At 42.1% G+C, this 20099-nt stretch overlaps 2 protein-coding genes across 6 annotated transcripts in view; both read left to right on the top strand.

The window, feature by feature from the left end:
- The window catches only part of si:dkey-21p1.3 (collagen alpha-1(I) chain), a 33407-nt gene extending 25133 nt beyond the window's left edge, over positions 1–8274 (top strand). For all 3 annotated transcript variants that reach the window (XM_041839302.2, XM_041839304.2, XM_041839305.2), the window contains 15 exons: positions 1694–1747; positions 1848–1901; positions 2034–2087; positions 2202–2255; positions 2370–2423; positions 2508–2561; positions 2687–2740; positions 2854–2871; positions 2954–3016; positions 3135–3209; positions 5551–5695; positions 5846–5952; positions 6177–6257; positions 6346–6555; positions 6783–8274. In XM_041839302.2, the coding sequence (XP_041695236.2) occupies positions 1694–1747; positions 1848–1901; positions 2034–2087; positions 2202–2255; positions 2370–2423; positions 2508–2561; positions 2687–2740; positions 2854–2871; positions 2954–3016; positions 3135–3209; positions 5551–5695; positions 5846–5952; positions 6177–6257; positions 6346–6555; positions 6783–6932 (1227 nt within the window). In that variant the 3' untranslated portion in view covers positions 6933–8274. The remainder of the gene's footprint in view (positions 1–1693; positions 1748–1847; positions 1902–2033; positions 2088–2201; positions 2256–2369; positions 2424–2507; positions 2562–2686; positions 2741–2853; positions 2872–2953; positions 3017–3134; positions 3210–5550; positions 5696–5845; positions 5953–6176; positions 6258–6345; positions 6556–6782) is intronic.
- Positions 8275–8938: 664 nt separating this feature from the next.
- On the top strand, positions 8939–18938 carry soat1 (sterol O-acyltransferase 1). Of its 3 annotated transcripts, none has more exons than XM_041839308.1 (16): positions 8939–9003; positions 9792–9927; positions 10845–10903; positions 12016–12164; positions 12291–12353; positions 14107–14214; positions 15928–16210; positions 16304–16382; positions 16491–16575; positions 16701–16746; positions 16835–16964; positions 17135–17232; positions 17534–17632; positions 17848–17983; positions 18135–18280; positions 18446–18938. In XM_041839308.1, the coding sequence occupies exons 2-16, from the start codon at positions 9792–9794 to the stop codon at positions 18527–18529; spliced, it is 1701 nt and encodes a 566-aa protein (XP_041695242.1). In that variant the 5' UTR covers positions 8939–9003; the 3' UTR covers positions 18530–18938. The 3 variants fall into 3 exon arrangements, with proteins under 3 accessions (XP_041695242.1, XP_041695241.1, XP_041695243.1); XM_041839307.2 differs by having other exon boundaries at positions 8970–9103; XM_041839309.2 differs by lacking the exon at positions 8939–9003 and having other exon boundaries at positions 9878–9953.
- Positions 18939–20099: the final 1161 nt, after the last annotated feature.

The raw sequence follows: 20099 nt of genomic DNA on the forward strand, positions 1-20099 counted from the left end.
AGCATAATCTTTATGTATATACAGTGGGGGAAAAAAGTATTTAGTCAGCCACCAATTGTGCAAGTTCTCCCACTTAAAAAGATGAGAGAGGCCTGTAATTTTCATCATAGGTACACGTCAACTATGACAGACAAAATGAGGAAAAAAAATCAAGAAAATCACATTGTAGGATTTTTAATGAATTTATTTGCAAATTATGGTGGAAAATAAGTATTTGGTCAATAACAAAAGTTTCTCAATACTTTGTTATATACCCTTTGTTGGCAATGACACAGGTCAAACGTTTTCTGTAAGTCTTCACAAGGTTTTCACACACTGTTGCTGGTATTTTGGCCCATTCCTCCATGCAGATCTCCTCTAGAGCAGTGATGTTTTGGGTCTGTCGCTGGGCAACACAGACTTTCAACTCCCTCCAAAGATTTTCTATGGGGTTGAGATCTGGAGACTGGCTAGGCCACTCCAGGACCTTGAAATGCTTCTTACGAAGCCACTCCTTTTTTTGCCCGGGCGGTGTGTTTGGGATCATTGTCATGCTGAAAGACCCAGCCACGTTTCATCTTCAATGCCCTTGCTGATGGAAGGAGGTTTTCACTCAAAATCTCACGATACATGGCCCCATTCATTCTTTCCTTTACACGGATCAGTCGTCCTGGTCCCTTTGCAGAAAAACAGCCCCAAAGCATGATGTTTCCACCCCAATGCTTCACAGTAGGTATGGTGTTCTTTGGATGCAACTCAGCATTCTTTGTCCTCCAAACACGACAAGTTGAGTTTTTTACCAAAAAGTTCTATTTTGGTTTCATCTGACCATATGACATTCTCCCAATCCTCTTCTGGATCATCCAAATGCACTCTAGCAAACTTCAGACGGGCCTGGACATGTACTGGCTTAAGCAGGGGGACACGTCTGGCACTGCAGGATTTGAGTCCCTGGCGGCGTAGTGTGTTACTGATGGTAGGCTTTGTTACTTTGGTCCCAGCTCTCTGCAGGTCATTCACTAGGTCCCCCCGTGTGGTTCTGGGATTTTTGCTCACCGTTCTTGTGATCATTTTGACCCCACGGGTGAGATCTTGCGTGGAGCCCCAGATCGAGGGAAATGATCAGTGGTCTTGTATGTCTTCCATTTTCTAATAATTGCTCCCACAGTTGATTTCTTCAAACCAAGCTGCTTACTTATTGCAGATTCAGTCTTCCCAGCCTGGTGCAGGTCTACAATTTTGTTTCTGGTGTCCTTTGACAGCTCTTTGGTCTTGGCCATAGTGGAGTTTGGAGTGTGACTGTTTGAGGTTGTGGACAGGTGTCTTTTATACTGATAACAAGTTCAAACAGGTGCCATTAATACAGGTAACGAGTGGAGGACAGAGGAGCCTCTTAAAGAAGAAGTTACAGGTCTGTGAGAGCCAGAAATCTTGCTTGTTTGTAGGTGACCAAATACTTATTTTCCACCATAATTTGCAAATAAATTCATTAAAAATCCTACAATGTGATTTTCTGGATTTTTTTTCCTCAATTTGTCTGTCATAGTTGACGTGTACGTATGATGAAAATTACAGGCCTCTCTCATCTTTTTAAGTGGAAGAACTTGCACAATTGGTGGCTGACTAAATACTTTTTTTCCCCACTGTATTTATCAAGCAGTAGCCCCAGGACATATTGTCTAATAGATCTTCCTTTAATTCTATTCATCTCCAGGGTGATATTGGTTACAGAGGATCCCCTGGGAGGCCTGGTCTACCAGGGAAGATGGTGAGTGAAATACAGACCTAAGCATAGTGTTTTTAAGGCAGGATAAGTACACAGGATTTAGGAACTTGATGCATCCTTACTCTAATGATTAATGTTACAGGGTCAAAGTGGACAACCTGGATTGAGTGGTGGTCACGGAGCACCAGGGTCTAAGGTACGACCTGTGTTTGACTAATTGAGATATCCAACAGTGCATTTACATAGAAATACAACAAGAGCTATTTGGCCAAAAATCTTTATTTTGCCATGATTTACATTCAGAACCTTCCACCAATGTTTTGTCAAGGGTAATCTTGGATCAAAAGGAAAGCGAGGACCTGCAGGGCCAATGGGGCCAAGGGTAAACCAATACATGTGAAACCTTTACGTTCATGGTTGTAAATCCCTGTCTATATTCTCGGGCGTTTTTCTTATGCTTGATAACTAAGCACTCTGATATTGTTCTTCTGCATAGGGTATTCCGGGGTTTGGAGGAGCAAAGGGGAAGTTTGGCCAGCATGGATCAAAGGTGCTGTATATGTCTCAACACTCAATAACACCTACAGTATGTTATAGAGTAAAACAACAGTATTAGTTTTCTATGGTGTCACATCATTGCTCCTTTATATCTGTTCTCTCTCAGGGTCAGGCTGGCGGCAGAGGCCTACAGGGACATATTGGACCACGAGGAATTAAAGTAGGTCATTTGGAATGAATTTGGAAATCAATCAACCACACCTCACATTTAGAGAGCAGATGACTCTTGTCTTTTTTCTTTTAGGGGAATACAGGACTGCCGGGGAATAAAGGGCGGTTAGGTCCAAAAGGCATACAGGTTAGCTGGTGATATTTATTTTCCATATTAATTGTTTTAAAGGAATCATATCCTGATACATGTTGCACAACAGTATCAGCACAATATTTATTATTAGTTTATGTCAATGTTTTGCTAATTTATAGGGAGACATTGGTCCTCGTGGTCCACCTGGGAAAAAGGGCTTCCCTGGTCTACCTGTATGTATTTTGTCCATATTTCACAAACATTCTTAGAGTCTCTTCCAGTATAGGTTTGCTAAAATTATGACATTTTGTCTTGTTTGGTCAATTTAGTTTGTTTTATTTTGCAGGGTCTCTTTGGAAAGAGGGTAAGTAACCATTTAGCATTCTAATGTCTATTGTTGGGTATATTTCCATGGTTTCCATCTAAATCTATCATGCTCTTCGCAGGGAATGAAGGGGATACAAGGAATGCCTGGAGCTAAGGGACTGAGAGGTCCACGTGGACTACCAGTACGTAGGATTATTGTGCCTTATGATCCAAATTAGTAACAGTAACTGAATCTTCCAGAATGCAGAGTACAGAACATAATGGATCACATGTAAATACAAGCCCCCATTTATGTCACAGGGAAAACCAGGTCCTCCTGGCCGTCCAAGAAACAGGCGACCTGGAGCCCTTGGAAAAAGAAGAGGATCCAAAAAGGTTGGTACCCGATTTATTGTAATCTATACCTCTTTATTATACTGTAAGACTGAGGAATCATACTCCACAGTCCACACTAAATATTTCCTCAAAACAACTGCATAACCTGCACTCCTGCACATAACTTGTTCTGGGATTCATCCGATGGCATTAAGGAGTTTACCACATCAGTCACTGGCTTCATTAATAAGTGCATCGACGACGTCATCCCCACAGTGACCGTATGTACATATTCCAACCATGGGATTACGGGCAACATCCGCACTGAGCTAAAGCTGCCGCTTTCATGGAGCGGGACACTAATCCGGATGCTTATAAAAAATCCCGCTACGCCCTCCAACAAACCATCAAACAGGCAAAGTGTCAATACAGGACTAAGATCGACTGTGTGATCACACTCTCCATAGCTGATGTGTGTAAAACCTTTAAACATTCACAAGGCCGCAGGCACAGACAGATTACCAGGACGCGTACTTAGAGCATGCGCTGACCAGCTGGCAAGTGTCTTCACTGACATTTTCAACCTCTCCCTGACCCAGTCTTTAATGCTTACATGTTTCAAGCAGACCACCATAGTCCCTGTGCCCAAGAACGCCAAGGTAACCTGCCAAAATGTCTATCGCCCTGTAGCACTCACATCTGTAGCCATGAAATACTTTGAAAGGCTGGTCATGGCTCACATCAACACCATCATCCCAGACACCCTGGACCCACTCCAATTCACATACCGCCCCAACAGCTCCACAGATTACTCAATCTCTGTTGCACTCCACACTGCCCTTTCCCACCTGGACAAAAGGAACACCTATGTGAGAATGCTGTTCATTGACTACAGCTCAGCGTTCAATACCATAGTGCCCTCCAAGCTCATCACTAAGCTAAGGACCCTGGGACTGAACACCTCCCTCTGCAACTTGATTCTGGACTTCCTGACGGGCTGCCCCCAGGTGGTAAGGGTAGGCAACAACACATCCATCACGCTGACCCTCAACACGTGTGCGTGCTTGCTTAGTCCCCTCCTGTACTCCCTGTTCACTCACGACTGCGTGGCCGTGCACGACTCCAACACCATCATTAAGTTTGCAGACGACAAGACGGTGGTAGGCATGATCATCAACAATGATGAGACAGCCTATAGGGAGGACGTCAGAGACCTGGCAGTGTGGTGCCAGAAGAACAACCTTTCCCTCAACATCAGCAAGACAAAGGAGCTGATCGTGGACTACAAGAAACAGAGGGCAGAGCACGCCCCCATTCACATCGAAGGGGATGTAGTGGTTTGGGTCGAGAGCTTCAAGTTCCTCGGTGTCCGCATCACTAAGGATCTATCATGGTCCACACATACCAACACAGAGGCTGAAAATATTTGGCATGGGCCCTCAGATCCTGAAAAGGTTTTACAGCTGCACCATTGAGAGCATCTTGACTGGCTGCATCATCGCTTTGTATTGCAACTGCTTGGCATCTGACCGCAAGGCGCTACAGAGGCTAGTGCATACGGCCCAGTACATCACTGGGGCCGACCTCCTGGCCATCCATGACCTCTATACCAGGCGGTGTCAGAGGAAGGCCCTAAAAATTGTCAAAGACCCAAGTCATAGACTGTTTTCTATGCTACTGCATGGCAAGCGGTACCAATTCACCAAGTCTGGAACCAACAGGTCCCTGAACAGCTTCTACCCCCAAACCATAAGACTGCTAAATAGTTAATTAAATAGTTAACCAAATAGCTACCTGGACTATCTGCATTTACCCTTTTTGCACTAACTTTTTTTACTCATCACATATGCTGCTGCCACTGTTTTATTATCTGTCACTTTATTCCTAGTTATTACATTTACATTTATGTCATTTAGCAGACGCTCTTATCCAGAGCGACTTACATTATCATTTTTTTCATACCCCCTGTGGGAATCGAACCCACAACCCTGGCATTGCAAACACCATGCTCTCTATCAACTGAGCTACATCCCTGCCGGCCATTCCCTCCCCTACCCTGGACGACGCTGGGCCAATTGCCAATATGTACATATCTACCTCAATTACCTCGTACCCCTGTACATCGACTCGGTACTGGTACCCAGTGTATATAGCCAAGTTATCATTACTAATTTTGTGTTTATTATTACTTTTATTATTACGTATTTTACTTTTCTATTATTTCTCTATTTTCTTTCTCTTTGCATTGTTGGGAAGGGCGCGTAAGTAAGTATTTCACTGTTAGTCTACACCTGTTGTTTACGAAGCATGTGACAAAGATTTTTTTTTGGGATGATGTATCAGTATTTATTTGTAAAACCTCCTAATGTGAGTCTGTCTGTGGATGGCCCTGTTTTCCCAGCAAACTCGGGCCATGACCAGGAGAACGCTTGCCTCACTGCCTGACCAGAACTCAAGCAGCTCCATCAGCTGGCCTCAGGGCACCAAAAACAGCCCTGCAACCACTTGCCACGAGCTGGGGCTTATTCGCCCAAACCTCCAGGATGGTGAGTGGAGCTCAGCAGGTAGAAGTTAGACTGGCCACTGAGCTGTTGTATGCAACAGAGCTAGTGAAGCCAACCTCTCGTAATTTTTACAGCTAGAGTCATTTGTCCAATAATGTGTTCGTTAGTTTTACAAAGGTGTGATCTTTCCAGGACACTTCTACATGGACCCTAACCAGGGCTGCCCATTTGATGCCCTGCAAGTGTTCTGTAACTTCACTGCAGGAGGGATGACCTGTATACCTCCTGTCCAGTCACAGGTAAGTAGCTGGTCCTGACATCAGTCAAGATAGAGTGGGGCAAGTGGTTGCACAGAATATTTGAGAATTAATGATTTATCTACAACTTTGCCTCTCTCTTGAGCAGAATATTGAGGAAGGTTATCTAGTGAGCATCAATTATGGGTAACATAATTTCTCACATACATCACTTACACTTATTGTTTTCATTTTGAAAAGGCATGTTGTGATTTATCTTCCTATAGATAATAGGAAAATGGGAACCAGAAAAAAAGAAGTCCAAAAAGTATATCAAGTGGTTTAGCCAGCATGATGGTGGCTATAGGGTAAGACATTCAGCATGTTACATTTAGAATCCATCTACAACTGCATTACCGTAGCTGATCCAAATGATTTATGTCTCTCCTACTGTAGTCTGAGTATGCTGGTCTTGATGTGGTCCAGCTCCGGTTTCTACGGTTACACAGCCACTCTGCCTCTCAGCGCCTGACCATCGCCTGCCCATTTAACCACACTAGCAGAGAAATCAGGAAAAAGACAACAAACAGGGTTCTTCACTTTCTGGGAGACTCCGGTGGGGAGATTGGTTCAAGCTATATGACAGTATGGAGGAATGGTTGTGAAGTAAGACCCAAAGAACAATGTAAACCTTTATACACATGTAGTACATTTGCTGCTTTATGTCACCTACAACTCATGCTACACAACCATTGTAATTCATTGCCTGGCCACTTGATGTCAGTCAAGACCTATAAAAAGACTACATGTCTACTGTACAATGTGAGACCAATGTTGTGTACTGTAATGAGAGCCGGGTATTTTCAGCTTGTTCTCCCATGTCTGTCACTCAGGTGGAGGTGGAGGTTCGAGTAAGAGGGAGCACAGAGATCCACAGAGGGGACATGGAGCTACTACCCCTCAGGGATGTTAGTGTGGAGGGAAGTGGAGACCACTGGAACACAGACTTCAGAGCTGTCCTGGGACCGTTGTGCTTTTTGTAGCCTCAGCTTATCCAAAGAGAAGCAGCTGTTTCTCCCAGAGCCGTCAAGCTCTGCCCAATGTATGGGTCAAGAACATTTGGGTGCAATTCCTCTTCAGGACAAAAGAAAGAGATATCATCATGTTGTGTGATCTCTGTAGCATTTGTCTAATTGTGATAACAACTAGAGCTTTATAATAAAATATGTATTTTGGAGTTATTTGTTAATCTTGTTATAATATGTGTCTTTTATAAAGAAAAATATATAGCTGTTGTGTTCTTTGTATCTCCGGCATGTCGATTTTTTAAAATGATTAATTTTTCTTACTGATGTACTGTGTGTATATATACTTCATATTAGATTCATGTGGATGTTTTATTTAATTGTTAAGCTTTTGTAAGTATATCTTTGCTATTATTTGATGTCTTGTTTTTATTCCTGCAGACTAATACCTGAAGTCTTGATTAACACCAATATCTGGATGGTCTAAACTTCAAATTGAAACGTTTTAAATGTCACTTCAGCTTACTTTACAATAACTTGATCACACATTTTATGGTTTACACCTCTAATGCAGTAAACTGTAGTACACCCTGTTGTCACAAATGGAATTAACTGAAATATGTGCAATGAATTATTTAAATGGTTCTCCGTAAGATGATGGAAAACTGTTGTAGTAAGCTACTGTATTTATTACAGAACATGATTTGCAGGACAATAAACCCATGCTGGGTAGAACTGTTCCTAACTGCTGTTCATACAGAGCATGTGCAGTAGGTTACACTTTCATACATTGAGGACTAATCATGTGTAGGATTACATTTTCTCTTGTGTTGGCTCTTCCCCATTTGTCCATTACTCATCCTCTCCTGCTACCATGCCTTTAGACCAGGGGTACTCAACTACTATTTGAGAAGGTCCGGTCACACACATTTCCTAGGCTGCAGTTTTTCAACTAATTTCCTGCAATTCTACACATTTTGCCATGTCTCATGTGGTTTCATATGATACCTGAGTGAGTCAACAAAATCAATGTGGGCCCCCTGTGGTTCGAGGACCCCATGGGCACAATCTGGCCATGATAACTACAAGGTTTAAATAGCTGATTAGCCTAATTTACCTAACATGGGCTAGTAGTTGATCAACTGGAAATTTGACAGGTTATATACTGTAGTTTACAAGGACTGTTGTTTAACATTCTGTTATCAATGTTCTTTCTCACCATTCTCCATGGTCAACATAACTTTGGTGATATTTTGCCTAAAGCTATGGAGGACAGTGTCAGTGTGTCCTCTGACTGAGGTTTCTTACATGGACAGCTTGGCAAGGAAAATAAAATGTAATTTCCCAGATTGCTCGAAAACCATGTAGACTGATTGAATTCACCACACTATAACACATGATTATCATTGTACCAGCGTGGTCTCATAGATTAAACGTAACATAGTAAACGTAAATCAAGGAAACTAACATTAGTATTCTATGTTACGTCTGGTATGGTTACATAAGACAGAAGGTTACTTAAGACAAAAACGATATATAACGCAAACATCTAGCATCACAAAGGATGCGTGTTCGAATCTCATCATGGACAACTTTAGCATTTTAGCTAATTAGCTACTTTGCAACTACTTATCATGTTAACTAACCCTTCCCCTAATCCTAACCTAGCCACCCAGCTAACATTAGCCACAACAAATTGGAATTCATAACATATCATATGTTTTTCAAATTCGTAACATATTGTAGTAATTGCAATTCGTAACATATCATTTGAATTTGTAATTCACATCAGATCATACGAAATGGATGACGGACATCCACAAATTAATACACACCATTCGAAACGTAACATATTCGAAACGTAACATATCACACTAACTGAAGTGGCTCTGATTTACTTACAGAATAATGCGAAATGCTCTGAGACCAGGTTGCAGCCAGCATACTGGTCTGGAGAGCGAAACAAATAGGCCTAGTGACTATACATGATTAATTTGGGTGCCGACCACGCTCGTCATTTAGAGGCGGGGCGGTGGCTTAGAAAAGCAAGAGAGGCGTCATCGCATCACTCTTTTGCAACATTGAAGAGGTGAGAATGTGATGACAATTGAACAGGTAAATTAATTCGTAAGTAACAGATTAACACGGGGATTCATACCATACATTTTGAAGACACGGCTCAGTGACGGGTGAGTAGCATGAATCTAGCTTGCTAGCCAATTCCGTGTCTCGCTAACCAAAACAAACGCCGAACTTGACAGACAAGCTCTGCTAGGTAGCTCGCGCTTGACTGACATGTTTTCCAGCAATGGAACCACGGAATTTGAACTAACATAAGAACAAATATTTTTGTAACTTGATTAGCTCGATTGTAGCAAGTTTGTGATTTATGTCCAGCGCACTAGCTACATATCATAGCTTGTTGTTGAATACCTGGCAGACTGTGATCACTGGAGTAAGCTAGCAACTTATCCATGGTTCGATTATTATATTATTGGCTCTGGACAAATTTCTGACTGCTAGTAGGGCATGCTCAGCAAATCACAGCTGTCCACTGACCCTCAACTAACTTTTTGACAGTCCAGGTCTTTCAGTTATAATGAGGTCAGTTTAGCAAGCAAGTAAACAAAGAGATCATAGCTTGTCTTCCACTGTGTTCAAGCCCGTTGATGGTTAGGTAGACATTAATTCAAAATACATTCAATGGCCACTAATGTTTTCACATTTTGGCATTATCATGGTTCATAAGGCTATGAGTTTCCATTGGTTTAACTAGTGTGGAGCTCCATCTATCTTGTCAGGTGAATATGATTTGGATCTGGATTTGTCCACTGTAGTGTGTATACATCCAACAGGTTGTTTTTGTTTTCTTATAAGATGGAGAGTGGGGATGACGGTGTCCTGCGCTGCCGCAGAACTTTACCTAAGATGCCCACCATTTCAGACCTGGATGACATAGGTGGAGAGGGCAGCAATGGAGAGAACCCTTGCAATGGAGAGATCCACAGTAATGGTGTGAGAATGAAGCTTGATTAACAGGTGTCAGAGCTAAATGCAACACAGATGGTTGAATGGTTGGACAGTGTTTATGCTTATGAGTAAGAATGAACTATGTGGGGGGGACATTAACAGGATATAGATGGTGCAATTCTTAGGTCATGGGTTGAGCTCTAAAATTCCATAGAAAAGGCATTGTTTTATTTCCACATTGTCAATGGCCAAACCTCAGTCTAAATTCTTTGTGAAGATAACCTGGATTAACCCCAAGTACAGACATTCAGTCATGGGTGTGTTTGAAAGGTTATACAGTGGCACTTCCTTAAACCCCAGTAGCTGTTTGTCACTAGTCATTTCTTTATAGTGGTTACATTTGCTTTCTCAAGACCAGTCTTCATTGACTCACAAATGACTAAGTGCCTCATGGAACTTCCCTGACCTGTCCTGTTGCCCGGTTCGTTACAAAGTTTAAATTTCTTATCAGAATCCTTTGTCAACAGCAATCAACTGTCGGTTGTTATCTGTAGAACTATATCCGGTCTAAAGGCTACATGGTAGTGTACTACTTCAGCACATGTTCATTTGACCCTGTTTGAAGAGGAAGATGGATTTAACCACACCTCAGCTAGCTCTGTTCCTTGTCCTTAAATTCCCCTGAGACTGTGCTTATTATTTCCCATGGGGAATAATGGCCAATTGTCCACCCGCTATATTGATTCAGGCATTTATGTAAATATTGAACATGGTATTGTTTACTCATAGTATGCCTATATCCATCCTCCTCCTGGGTAACCTGGCAACTGTATTGGTCCTGAAGTCATTTGGGATTCATATTACTCACCGGCACTGGTAGACTTTGGAACTAAATGAATACGAAAGTCTGACCCATGATTTATTGCTTTGCGTTAATTACATTTTCTCCATTTATTTCAGGAAAAATGGAAGTGGAGCAACTCATCAGCAAGAAACTCCAACTGAAGAGGAAAGCAGAGGTGAGACTTAGAACAGAATGTGTTGTCAGCAGGTCAAATGTGTTCTATTTGTTCTGAGCCGGTGATTAGATGCTGAGTGCTGATGTCACATCCTCCTAACAATGTTGTCTGTTCTCACGAGTCACCCGTCATTGATTGAGTCCCCATGATTCAACAAAGTCCTCTTAGTTCTGTCACTGTTTGTGGATGTGCCTACTCGTTAGAAAAAAAGTGTTTTGTGCTTTGCTTCTGCACTGCCAAATCCCTACTGGACTGAGTCAATCTTCCTTAAGCCTATGTAAGCTGTAGTATTATCATTTCAAAATCTGGCAAGCTGCTTTGCCTTGACTGTTAGTTTTCAAATCCCGTCATTATTTGTGCATTCAAAAAAGAGCTAATAACTAATCTGCATCTCTCCCACTATTTACATGGCTGGAGAATGGGAAAGTACAGCAAGAGGCAGTTCTGCTTTTATGATCTGAGTCAGTGGATATTGCATAGGAAAGTACTGAAATGCATTGTAGGGGTCAACCTAGGTGACTGAGTGGCCAAACAAAAGTTTCACAATGAATTGAGAAGTGCAGACTGAAGAGAAAAAGCCACTTGAAACATGTATTGATGAATGGTGTAACTGGCTGAACTATGAAGTCTTATTCACATCTTAACGCATCATAATAGAGACAGGTGAAATTAACACGTCCTATCTTTACTGTACACAATACCCAAAGCAAAAACTCAAACCCAGAGAGCCCCCTTATTTGCACACAATGTAAGAGGAAGAGAGAATGTGTAAGAGGGTTATTGTATTCTTAAAGCGGTCTTCTTGAGGGCTGTTTGTTTCCTATAAAGGTCAACAAACCTCTACCCTCATCAGCTGTTACTGTGCAAACAGATAAAATAGACCGAACAATCACCACAGTCTTTCTGGACATGAGGTCATCATTCAAACATTTTTTTCTCTAGCTACAAATGGTTACCTTACAGTCTGAGTTAATGTTTGTCTCATATCATGTCCGATTTAATATTTGTCAATATGATTATGGATTGAAATAACTTTTTTTTTTACAACCATCCTTTCTATTTCACTGAAAACCGTATGCCTTGTTGATTGTGGATGTTTCTCTGGTGTGCAGCACTTGAAGTCTGACCTGATGAAGCAGTTTGACTCCCAGGTGTTGGAGTTCATGGACAGTCTGATAGAGGAGTCGACCAGCCTGGAGCCTGCACCTGTCCCTGCTGTCTTCTCCCCTCCTCTGTCCGATAAGGAGAGGAGTAAGCTCAGGTACTGAGCCCCTCACTGCCCCCTTTTACCTTCCACCCTTCTCCTTTCTGACCTGCTCTCTTACTATGTCAGAGGTCAACATCTATTTAATTATATTTTGTCAATGTTTTTATTTTATTCTATTAGGCATCTCCGAGGGTCATCCCAGGGCCTAGGCAAACAGTTTGTGGTCCGGAGGTCCTTGTTAGAGTAAGTGACGAGTTAATACTGGGCTGTGTGTGACTGCTTATGACAAAAAGCTCCCTCATCGAACACTACATACAGTGGGGAGAACAAGTATTTGATACACTGCCGATTTTGCAGGTTTTCCTACTTACAAAGCATGTAGAGGTCTGTAATTTTGATCATAGGTACACTTCAACTGTGAGAGACGGAATCTAAAACAAAAATCCAGAATGATATGATTTTTAAGTAATTAATTTGCATTTTATTGCATGACATAAGCATTTGATCACCTACCAACCAGTAAGAATTCCGGCTCTCACAGACCTGTTAGTTTTTCTTCAAGAAGCCCTCCTGTTCTCCACTCATTACCTGTATTAACTGCACCTGTTTGAACTCGTTACCTGTATAAAAGACACCTGTCCACACACTCAATCAAACAGACTCCAACCTCTCCACAATGGCCAAGACCAGAGAGCTGTGTAAGGACATCAGGGATAAAATTGTAGACCTGCACAAGGCTGGGATGGGCTACAGGACAATAGGCAAGCAGCTTGGTGAGAAGGCAACAACTGTTGGCGCAATTATTAGAAAATGGAAGAAGTTCAAGATGACGGTCAATCACCCTCGGTCTGGGGCTCCATGCAAGATCTCACCTCGTGGGGCATCAATGATCATGAGGAAGGTGAGGATCAGCCCAGAACTACACGGCAGGACCTGGTCAATGACCTGAAGAGAGCTGGGACCACAGTCTCAAAGAAAACCATTAGTAACACACTACGCCGTCATGGATTAAAATCCTGCAGCGCACGCAAGGTCCCCCTGCTCAAACCAGCGCATGTCCAGGCCCGTCTGAAGTTTGCCAATGACCATCTGGATGATCCAGAGGAGGAATGGGAGAAGGTCATGTGGTCTGATGAGACAAAAATAGAGCTTTTTGGTCTAAACTCCACTCGCCGTGTTTGGAGGAGGAAGAAGAAGGATGAGTACAACCCCAAGAACACCATCCCAACCGTGAAGCATGGAGGTGGAAACATCATTCTTTGGGGATGCTTTTCTGCAAAGGGGACAGGACGACTGCACCGTATTGAGGGGAGGATGGATGGGGCCATGTATCGCGAGATCTTGGCCAACAACCTCCTTCCCTCAGTAAGAGCATTGAAGATGGGTTGTGGCTGGGTCTTCCAGCATGACAACGACCCGAAACACACAGCCAGGGCAACTAAGGAGTGGCTCCGTAAGAAGCATCTCAAGGTCCTGGAGTGGCCTAGCCAGTCTCCAGACCTGAACCCAATAGAAAATCTTTGGAGGGAGCTGAAAGTCCGTATTGCCCATTGACAGCCCCGAAACCTGAAGGATCTGGAGAAGGTCTGTATGGAGGAGTGGGCCAAAATCCCTGCTGCAGTGTGTGCAAACCTGGTCATGACCTACAGGAAACGTATGATCTCTGTAATTGCAAACAAAGGTTTCTATACCAAATATTAAGTTTTGCTTTTCTGATGTATCAAATACTTATGTCATGCAATAAAATGCAAATTAATTACTTAAAAATCATACAATGTGATTTCTGGATTTTTGTTTTAGATTCCGTCTCTCACAGTTGAAGTGTACCTATGATAAAAATTACAGACCTCTACATGCTTTGTAAGTAGGAAAACCTGCAAAATTGGCAGTGTATCAAATACTTGTTCTCCCCACTGTACATTGTCCTTAAACTGAAATGTTGCTGGCTCAGTATTTTTGATGTTTATCAGCATGGTCTCTGTCTCTTGTTTCACAGTGAGCTGTTTGAAGTGGACCACATCCGGACCATCTACCACATGTTCATCGCCTTGCTCATCCTCTTCATCCTCAGCACCCTGGTGGTTGACTTCATTGATGAAGGCAGGTGAGGTGTAGCACTGATTCTTCACTGATCTCTCTTTAAATATAAACTGCCGCTTCTCTATTGCAGTGGCGATTTTAGCATGTAAATCAGGTGGGCAAAAAATAAACAGTGTGGTGCATGCCAGCAAAGCCACTACACTAAACAATACATTAATTGCATTATAACGGTGACAAACAAACTGTTAGGGCCTACATAAAGCTGTCCCAACAGCAGTCCTAACATGCTACACCTGGCTATCAGCGGAGCCTTGTCTGGCAGCGGAACAGTTCATTCGGCCTCATTTACTGCCTTTAAAAAAAAAACATTGCTGACTTGCATAAACAAATGTGGTTTCTAATGACAATTGAGATGTACAAACTATGGCATAAGGGGATGACAAGCTGATAAGGGGTCATCCGTAATTTCGATTAAGACATTAATGAGCGAGCTAGGACGGACGTAGTCAATATAACTATTTGTTCAGCACTTTTGAAATGTACAGCGACAGAATTCAGAACATGGGCGGGTCTTAGTGTTCTCCCTGTACACCAAGTCAGAACTGTAGGATAAATAAAGGGGGCATTTAAGCAGACAATGAAACCTCTTACAATATTCGATGATTACATTTCTCTAAAACAGGTCAAAGGCTACATGTGCACCACCAAGTCATAACAGTAGGTGAATTTAAGAGGGGTAAATAGACCAAACTATTAGGGTGAGGCACATGGGCTACTAACATCTTACTACACAACATACACTTAGTATTACTTTCTTAGCTACAGTATACATATCTCCCTGGCAGATTATATAATTTATGCGGCAGCATACAATACATTTTTGGACTCACCTTGTTGTGCTGAAGCTCACTTGAACAGGAAGGTGGCGCGGCGGTCCTTCGTGGGCAAATGTTGTCATCAAAGAAAGAGGCCGGATTTACAATTCCGAGTTGGATGACTGTTCAAAACGTATTTTCCCAGTCGGCACTCGTTTATTCCCGACTTCCCAGTTGCAATGCTTGCAGTTAGCCACTGTCACTGAGTTTTCTTCCAAACCACTCATTGTTGAATTTGCGATTTCCAACTTGTTGTTTATGTCCAATGGCCGATGAGCATTGATACGTTTTATCTATAATTTCTCTTCATTGTGTCTCTTCATATGACAAGGATTAAAAAGGATTTGCCAGTAGATTGTCGACTTGATTCATGATGACTGCTAGCTAAGATTTTGAAAGTAAGATGTTGACATGATCAGTCCAATCAAAGCTACTGTACATATAACGTGATTTGACGTCATTTTATCTGTGGCCAATGACCTTGAGCCTTCTTGGAAGGGCACTTCTAATGTAACGATGGCAGCAACCAATGGGCTTGAATTTTCGAAGTATACCCTTAGACTTGGCGTTGACTGAGTGACAGAACACTGAGCCAATCACGGTGCAACATTCTGTATTTTCTGCTGGCTTGCCCCACCACAACAGAAAGCGCTGAGCTAGGCTGAAACACCTGCATTTTGGAGCTGCCTTACTACTGTTTGTATGCAGCTTTATTAATTCAATGATTAAAAAAAAATGTTTTACATTGTTTGCAAACTGATACGTGACGTGTATTAATGCCAAAATAACATGCAAAACAGGCAGGCCCAAAAAAGAAATGTGGGGCTCAGAACAGGTGGGGCTCTGCCCTGAATGACAGATTGCCACTGGTGTATTTACTTTTCAACCCCCCTCTTGCCCAGACTGGTGCTTGACTTTGACCTACTGGTCTACGTATTTGGACAGTTCCCTCTGGTGGTGATTACCTGGATCTGCATGTTCCTGTCAGTGCTGGTGGTGCCCTATAGCTTGTTCCACACCTGGGCCTCTCACTACCGTGAGTCCAGGCATGGGACCATGTGGTCTCTTCTACTGGGCTCTCTCTTCCTGCTCTACCAGGGCCTGGGCCTGGGCTTCCTGCCCACCTTTGTGGTGGTGACGAACAGCTTTCCCCCTGCATCCTGCTTCATCATCATCCTGGAACAGGTACTCCAAATGCAGTTCATTATTTTCTTGATGTTCAGTCTAATCATGGACACGCATTGTGATTGGTTGACAACATGTGCTGTCCCCCTGCAGGTGCGCCTGATGATGAAGGCACACTCCTATATCAGGGAGAATGTCCCCAAAGTTCTGGCTTTGGCTAAAGACAAATCCAGTAAGCAACTACATGTTGTTTTTATGTACACTGTATCTTACATTCTGTTTTTGTCTGCAGATGTATTCAGTTCCCTCTTCTTTTTTTTTTTTTTTGTTTGTTCTCCAGGCTCCTCCCCAGTCATCCCACAGCCGAGTCACTATATCTACTTCCTCTTTGCTCCCACCCTTATTTACAGAGATAAATATCCCAGGTAAGCAGAGTGTAATGACATAAGACCTAGTTTAAATTGTGATCATACCTCTTGCATGTTACACTCGGCTGCAAGAGCGCTATTTACCTTTCTGTAAACACTCAAACTCTTGTTTCCCTCTGCAGGAATCCCATCATCAGGTGGAGCTATGTGGCCTCTAAGTTATTACAGGTATGATTTGAGAATCGAAATGACTGCCGAGTTGAAGACCTTGACCAGAAGATCAGTTCAGTTATATAGTTTCTCTCTGGTCTTTCAGGTTCTAGGCTGTCTCTTCTATGCCTACTATGTGTTTGTACGCCTCTGCATCCCACAGTTCCGCAGCATCAGCCAGCAACATTTTGACCTGCGGGCAATGGTCCTGTGTGTGTTCAACTCTATCCTGCCAGGTAACTCCAGTCAACACATCCTCACTCACAGCTTGTCTCATTGGCATCACAGTATTCCTCCTGCGTGTTCACTATATTGTCTTCTGGAGGATTCTGTTAACTACCTACAGCAATATTTTAATGAATGGAGGGAAATCATATCATCTCTGTGTGTCTCTCTCTTTCTCTAGGAGTTCTGGTTCTCTTCTTGGCCTTCTTTGCCTTCCTGCACTGCTGGCTCAATGCCTTTGCTGAGATGCTGCGGTTTGCTGACCGGATGTTTTACAAGGTACACCTTTCCTCTGTCATATTACTAATTTAGTCAATCACTGACTACATTTACGTCATTTAGCAGACGCTCTTATCCAGAGCGACTTTACAGTTAGTGAGTGCATACACTTTCATACTGGCCCCCCGTGGGAAACGAACCCACAACCCTGGTGTTGCAAGCGCCATGCTCTACCAACTGAGCTATAGGGGACTACACTGCCTCAATCAGCTCTTTGCTGTGTTCTTTAAAAAAATATATAATATATATTTATTTATTTTAAGAACACAGCAAAGAGCTATATTTTCATTTTGCTTCACAGGATTGGTGGAACTCAACATCCTTTGCCAATTACTACCGCACCTGGAACGTGGTGGTACATGACTGGCTGTATTACTATGTATACTGTGACTTCCTATGGGTGAGCGTTGCTTTATTGTTGCACTTGGCATTAATGTTAATCTCTCTGTTTTTACGATACTTATGAAGTATCCCTCCCATTGTTTTGTAACTCTAACCTTAAACAAGCAAGCCAGTTGAGCAACTTTCATCAAATTAAATGGATCAAATTTTGTCCATGCCAATCCTAACCCTCTGGTCTGTTGGCTGTTTTTTCCCTACTCCACTCCCTGACAGATGTCGAAGAAGAGATTTCGGGCGGCAGGCATGTTATTGGTCTTCACTGTGTCTGCAGTAGTGCATGAGTACATCTTGGCTATCTGCTTCGGCTTCTTCTACCCAGTCCTCTTCTGCCTCTTCATGTGCTTCGGAAGTAAGACCTTACCTTCATTACAATACAACAGACACAATATAAAAAAACAAGGTTTTTCTCATTTTTGTGTTGTATTTTAATTTTTTTCCTAAATCTTAACTGCTCTCATTTCCTTTACTGTGCTGTTCTCCCCTCTATCAACTTCTGTCAGTGATGTTCAACTTCATTCTTCATGACCGGAGAAAAGGCCCAATTTGGAACGTGATCATGTGGACCGCTCTGTTCCTCGGTCAGGGGGTAATCATCTGCCTCTACTCCCAGGAGTGGTATGCACAGCGCTACTGCCCCCTTCAGGAGGTAAACACCACTGCACATCTAGAAAACATTCATTTTTAGGCTCATATTTCATGTCTGTTCAGATAAAGGAAAAGAGACCAGGAGAGTAATTCACTTTTAAACTATTGAGATGCAGCCTTAGATCCAACCCAGTCTTTACATGCCATGTTTTTTTGTTTTGTTTAGCCCTCTTTCCTAGAGCTGCTGAAGCCACGTTCCTGGAGCTGTCACCTCCAGACCAACCCAGCAGTGGACTCTGAGGGGCTGTGAGTGACATCACATTGAACTACTGAACCGTCAACACTCGGCAATCTATTGAATGTGTTTAGGAAGAGCACAACCTCCAGTTTCTTTCAAGCCTTTTTACTTTTGTTTTACTTTGTTTTTTTTGTTGATAGACTTTGATTTGCGTTATTCATTTGAAAGGGCATGGAGTGGGTGTGAAATAATAAAATGGCTTCTGTGTGATGTCATTCACAAAGATGCCTTATTTATCCTTTTCGTTTTATGATGACAATCCCATTGGAAATCAGGTTAACATAGAGCACATTGAAATGTGAACAGTAACTTTTATTTTATTTATACTTTTATTTTCAGCCTGGATACAATTACCATACTTTCATTTGACATGCACTTTCAAGGCCAATATTGTGAAATGGCAGCTTTGCCCAAAAGTTTACCTCTTAGCAAACATACAGTAATATATTTAGTTAATAATTTACCTGAACAATGTTTTTGAATGTATTTTTTTTTCCATGAACCCAGATGTTTCAAATGTTCAGCTACTGTATTTTGACTCTACTAGTCTAGTCACCAGGGTGTTTTCAATCATGTTGATGGAGATAAGGGTTGGCCTCATTTCAGAACTTTGAAATTACCTCTCATTCAACTCATGAGTTGAAATTAGTTGAATTGGCTGCACCCCACAGGATGTAGAGTTTGCGTGACAGGAAGTAGAATGTAATTCAGTTCAATTCAAAGAAATTTCGCTCCGTCATACAACATGAGTTTCATTGAATCTATATTTTTACATTTACATTTTAGTCATTTAGCAGACGCTCTTATCCAGAGCGACTTACAGTTAGTGAGTGCATACATTCTTTTATTTTTTTATTATTTTTATTTTTTTATATATCTATATATTTTTTTTCATACTGCCCCCCTGTGGGAATCGAACCCACAACCCTGGCGTTGCAAACGCCATGCTCTACCAACTGAGCTACATCCCTGCCGGCCATTCCCTCCCCTACCCTGGACGACGCTGTGCCAATTGTGCGCCGCCCCATGTGTCTCCCGGTCGCGGCCGGCTACGACAGAGCCTGGATTCGAACCAGGATCTCTAGTGGCACAGCTAGCAGTGCCTTAGACCACTGCGCCACTCGGGAGATATCTCACTGGTTACAGTTCCAGACACCAAATAATGTATCACTTTTTTCTCTGGAAACAATGTTCATATACTCTTTTAACCCTGGTGCTTAGAATAGCCAATTATATTTCCACCAACCCTTTCATTTGTTTGGCTTCTTTTTGAAGTCCTCAGGGTCAACTTGAGGGTTACACTAATGCATTCTGGGAAATGTATGTTCCTCATTGAACAAAATTGAATCGATTTAATGAAATATAATAACTTAGAATATTCACATACAGGTTTTGTTTTCCTTGATCGTTAATTTTAAGAGTTTGTTCTGAAAATCAATTGTTTTGTTTTAACAGTATTTTATATGCATGTATATAATGACATGTTTCATGTATAAGATGCATCTTTGTATAGACTACACCTAATATAGAATAGAGGCATTTGAATTTCTCTTAATTCAATTATATTTCCTTTCATTGAAAT

The sequence above is a fragment of the Coregonus clupeaformis genome, chromosome 20, assembly GCF_020615455.1.
Source record: "Coregonus clupeaformis isolate EN_2021a chromosome 20, ASM2061545v1, whole genome shotgun sequence".
NCBI classification, from domain to species: domain Eukaryota; kingdom Metazoa; phylum Chordata; class Actinopteri; order Salmoniformes; family Salmonidae; genus Coregonus; species Coregonus clupeaformis.

Bases quoted from the DNA above. Each gene is read 5' to 3' on its own strand.
- soat1 (XM_041839308.1), top strand. From the start codon at position 9,792: ATGGAGAGTGGGGATGACGGTGTCCTGCGCTGCCGCAGAACTTTACCT. The intron at 12,354-14,106 runs GTAAGTGACGAG...CTTGTTTCACAG, and splicing joins GTCCGGAGGTCCTTGTTAGA to TGAGCTGTTTGAAGTGGACC. The intron at 16,576-16,700 runs GTAAGCAGAGTG...TTCCCTCTGCAG, and splicing joins TACAGAGATAAATATCCCAG to GAATCCCATCATCAGGTGGA.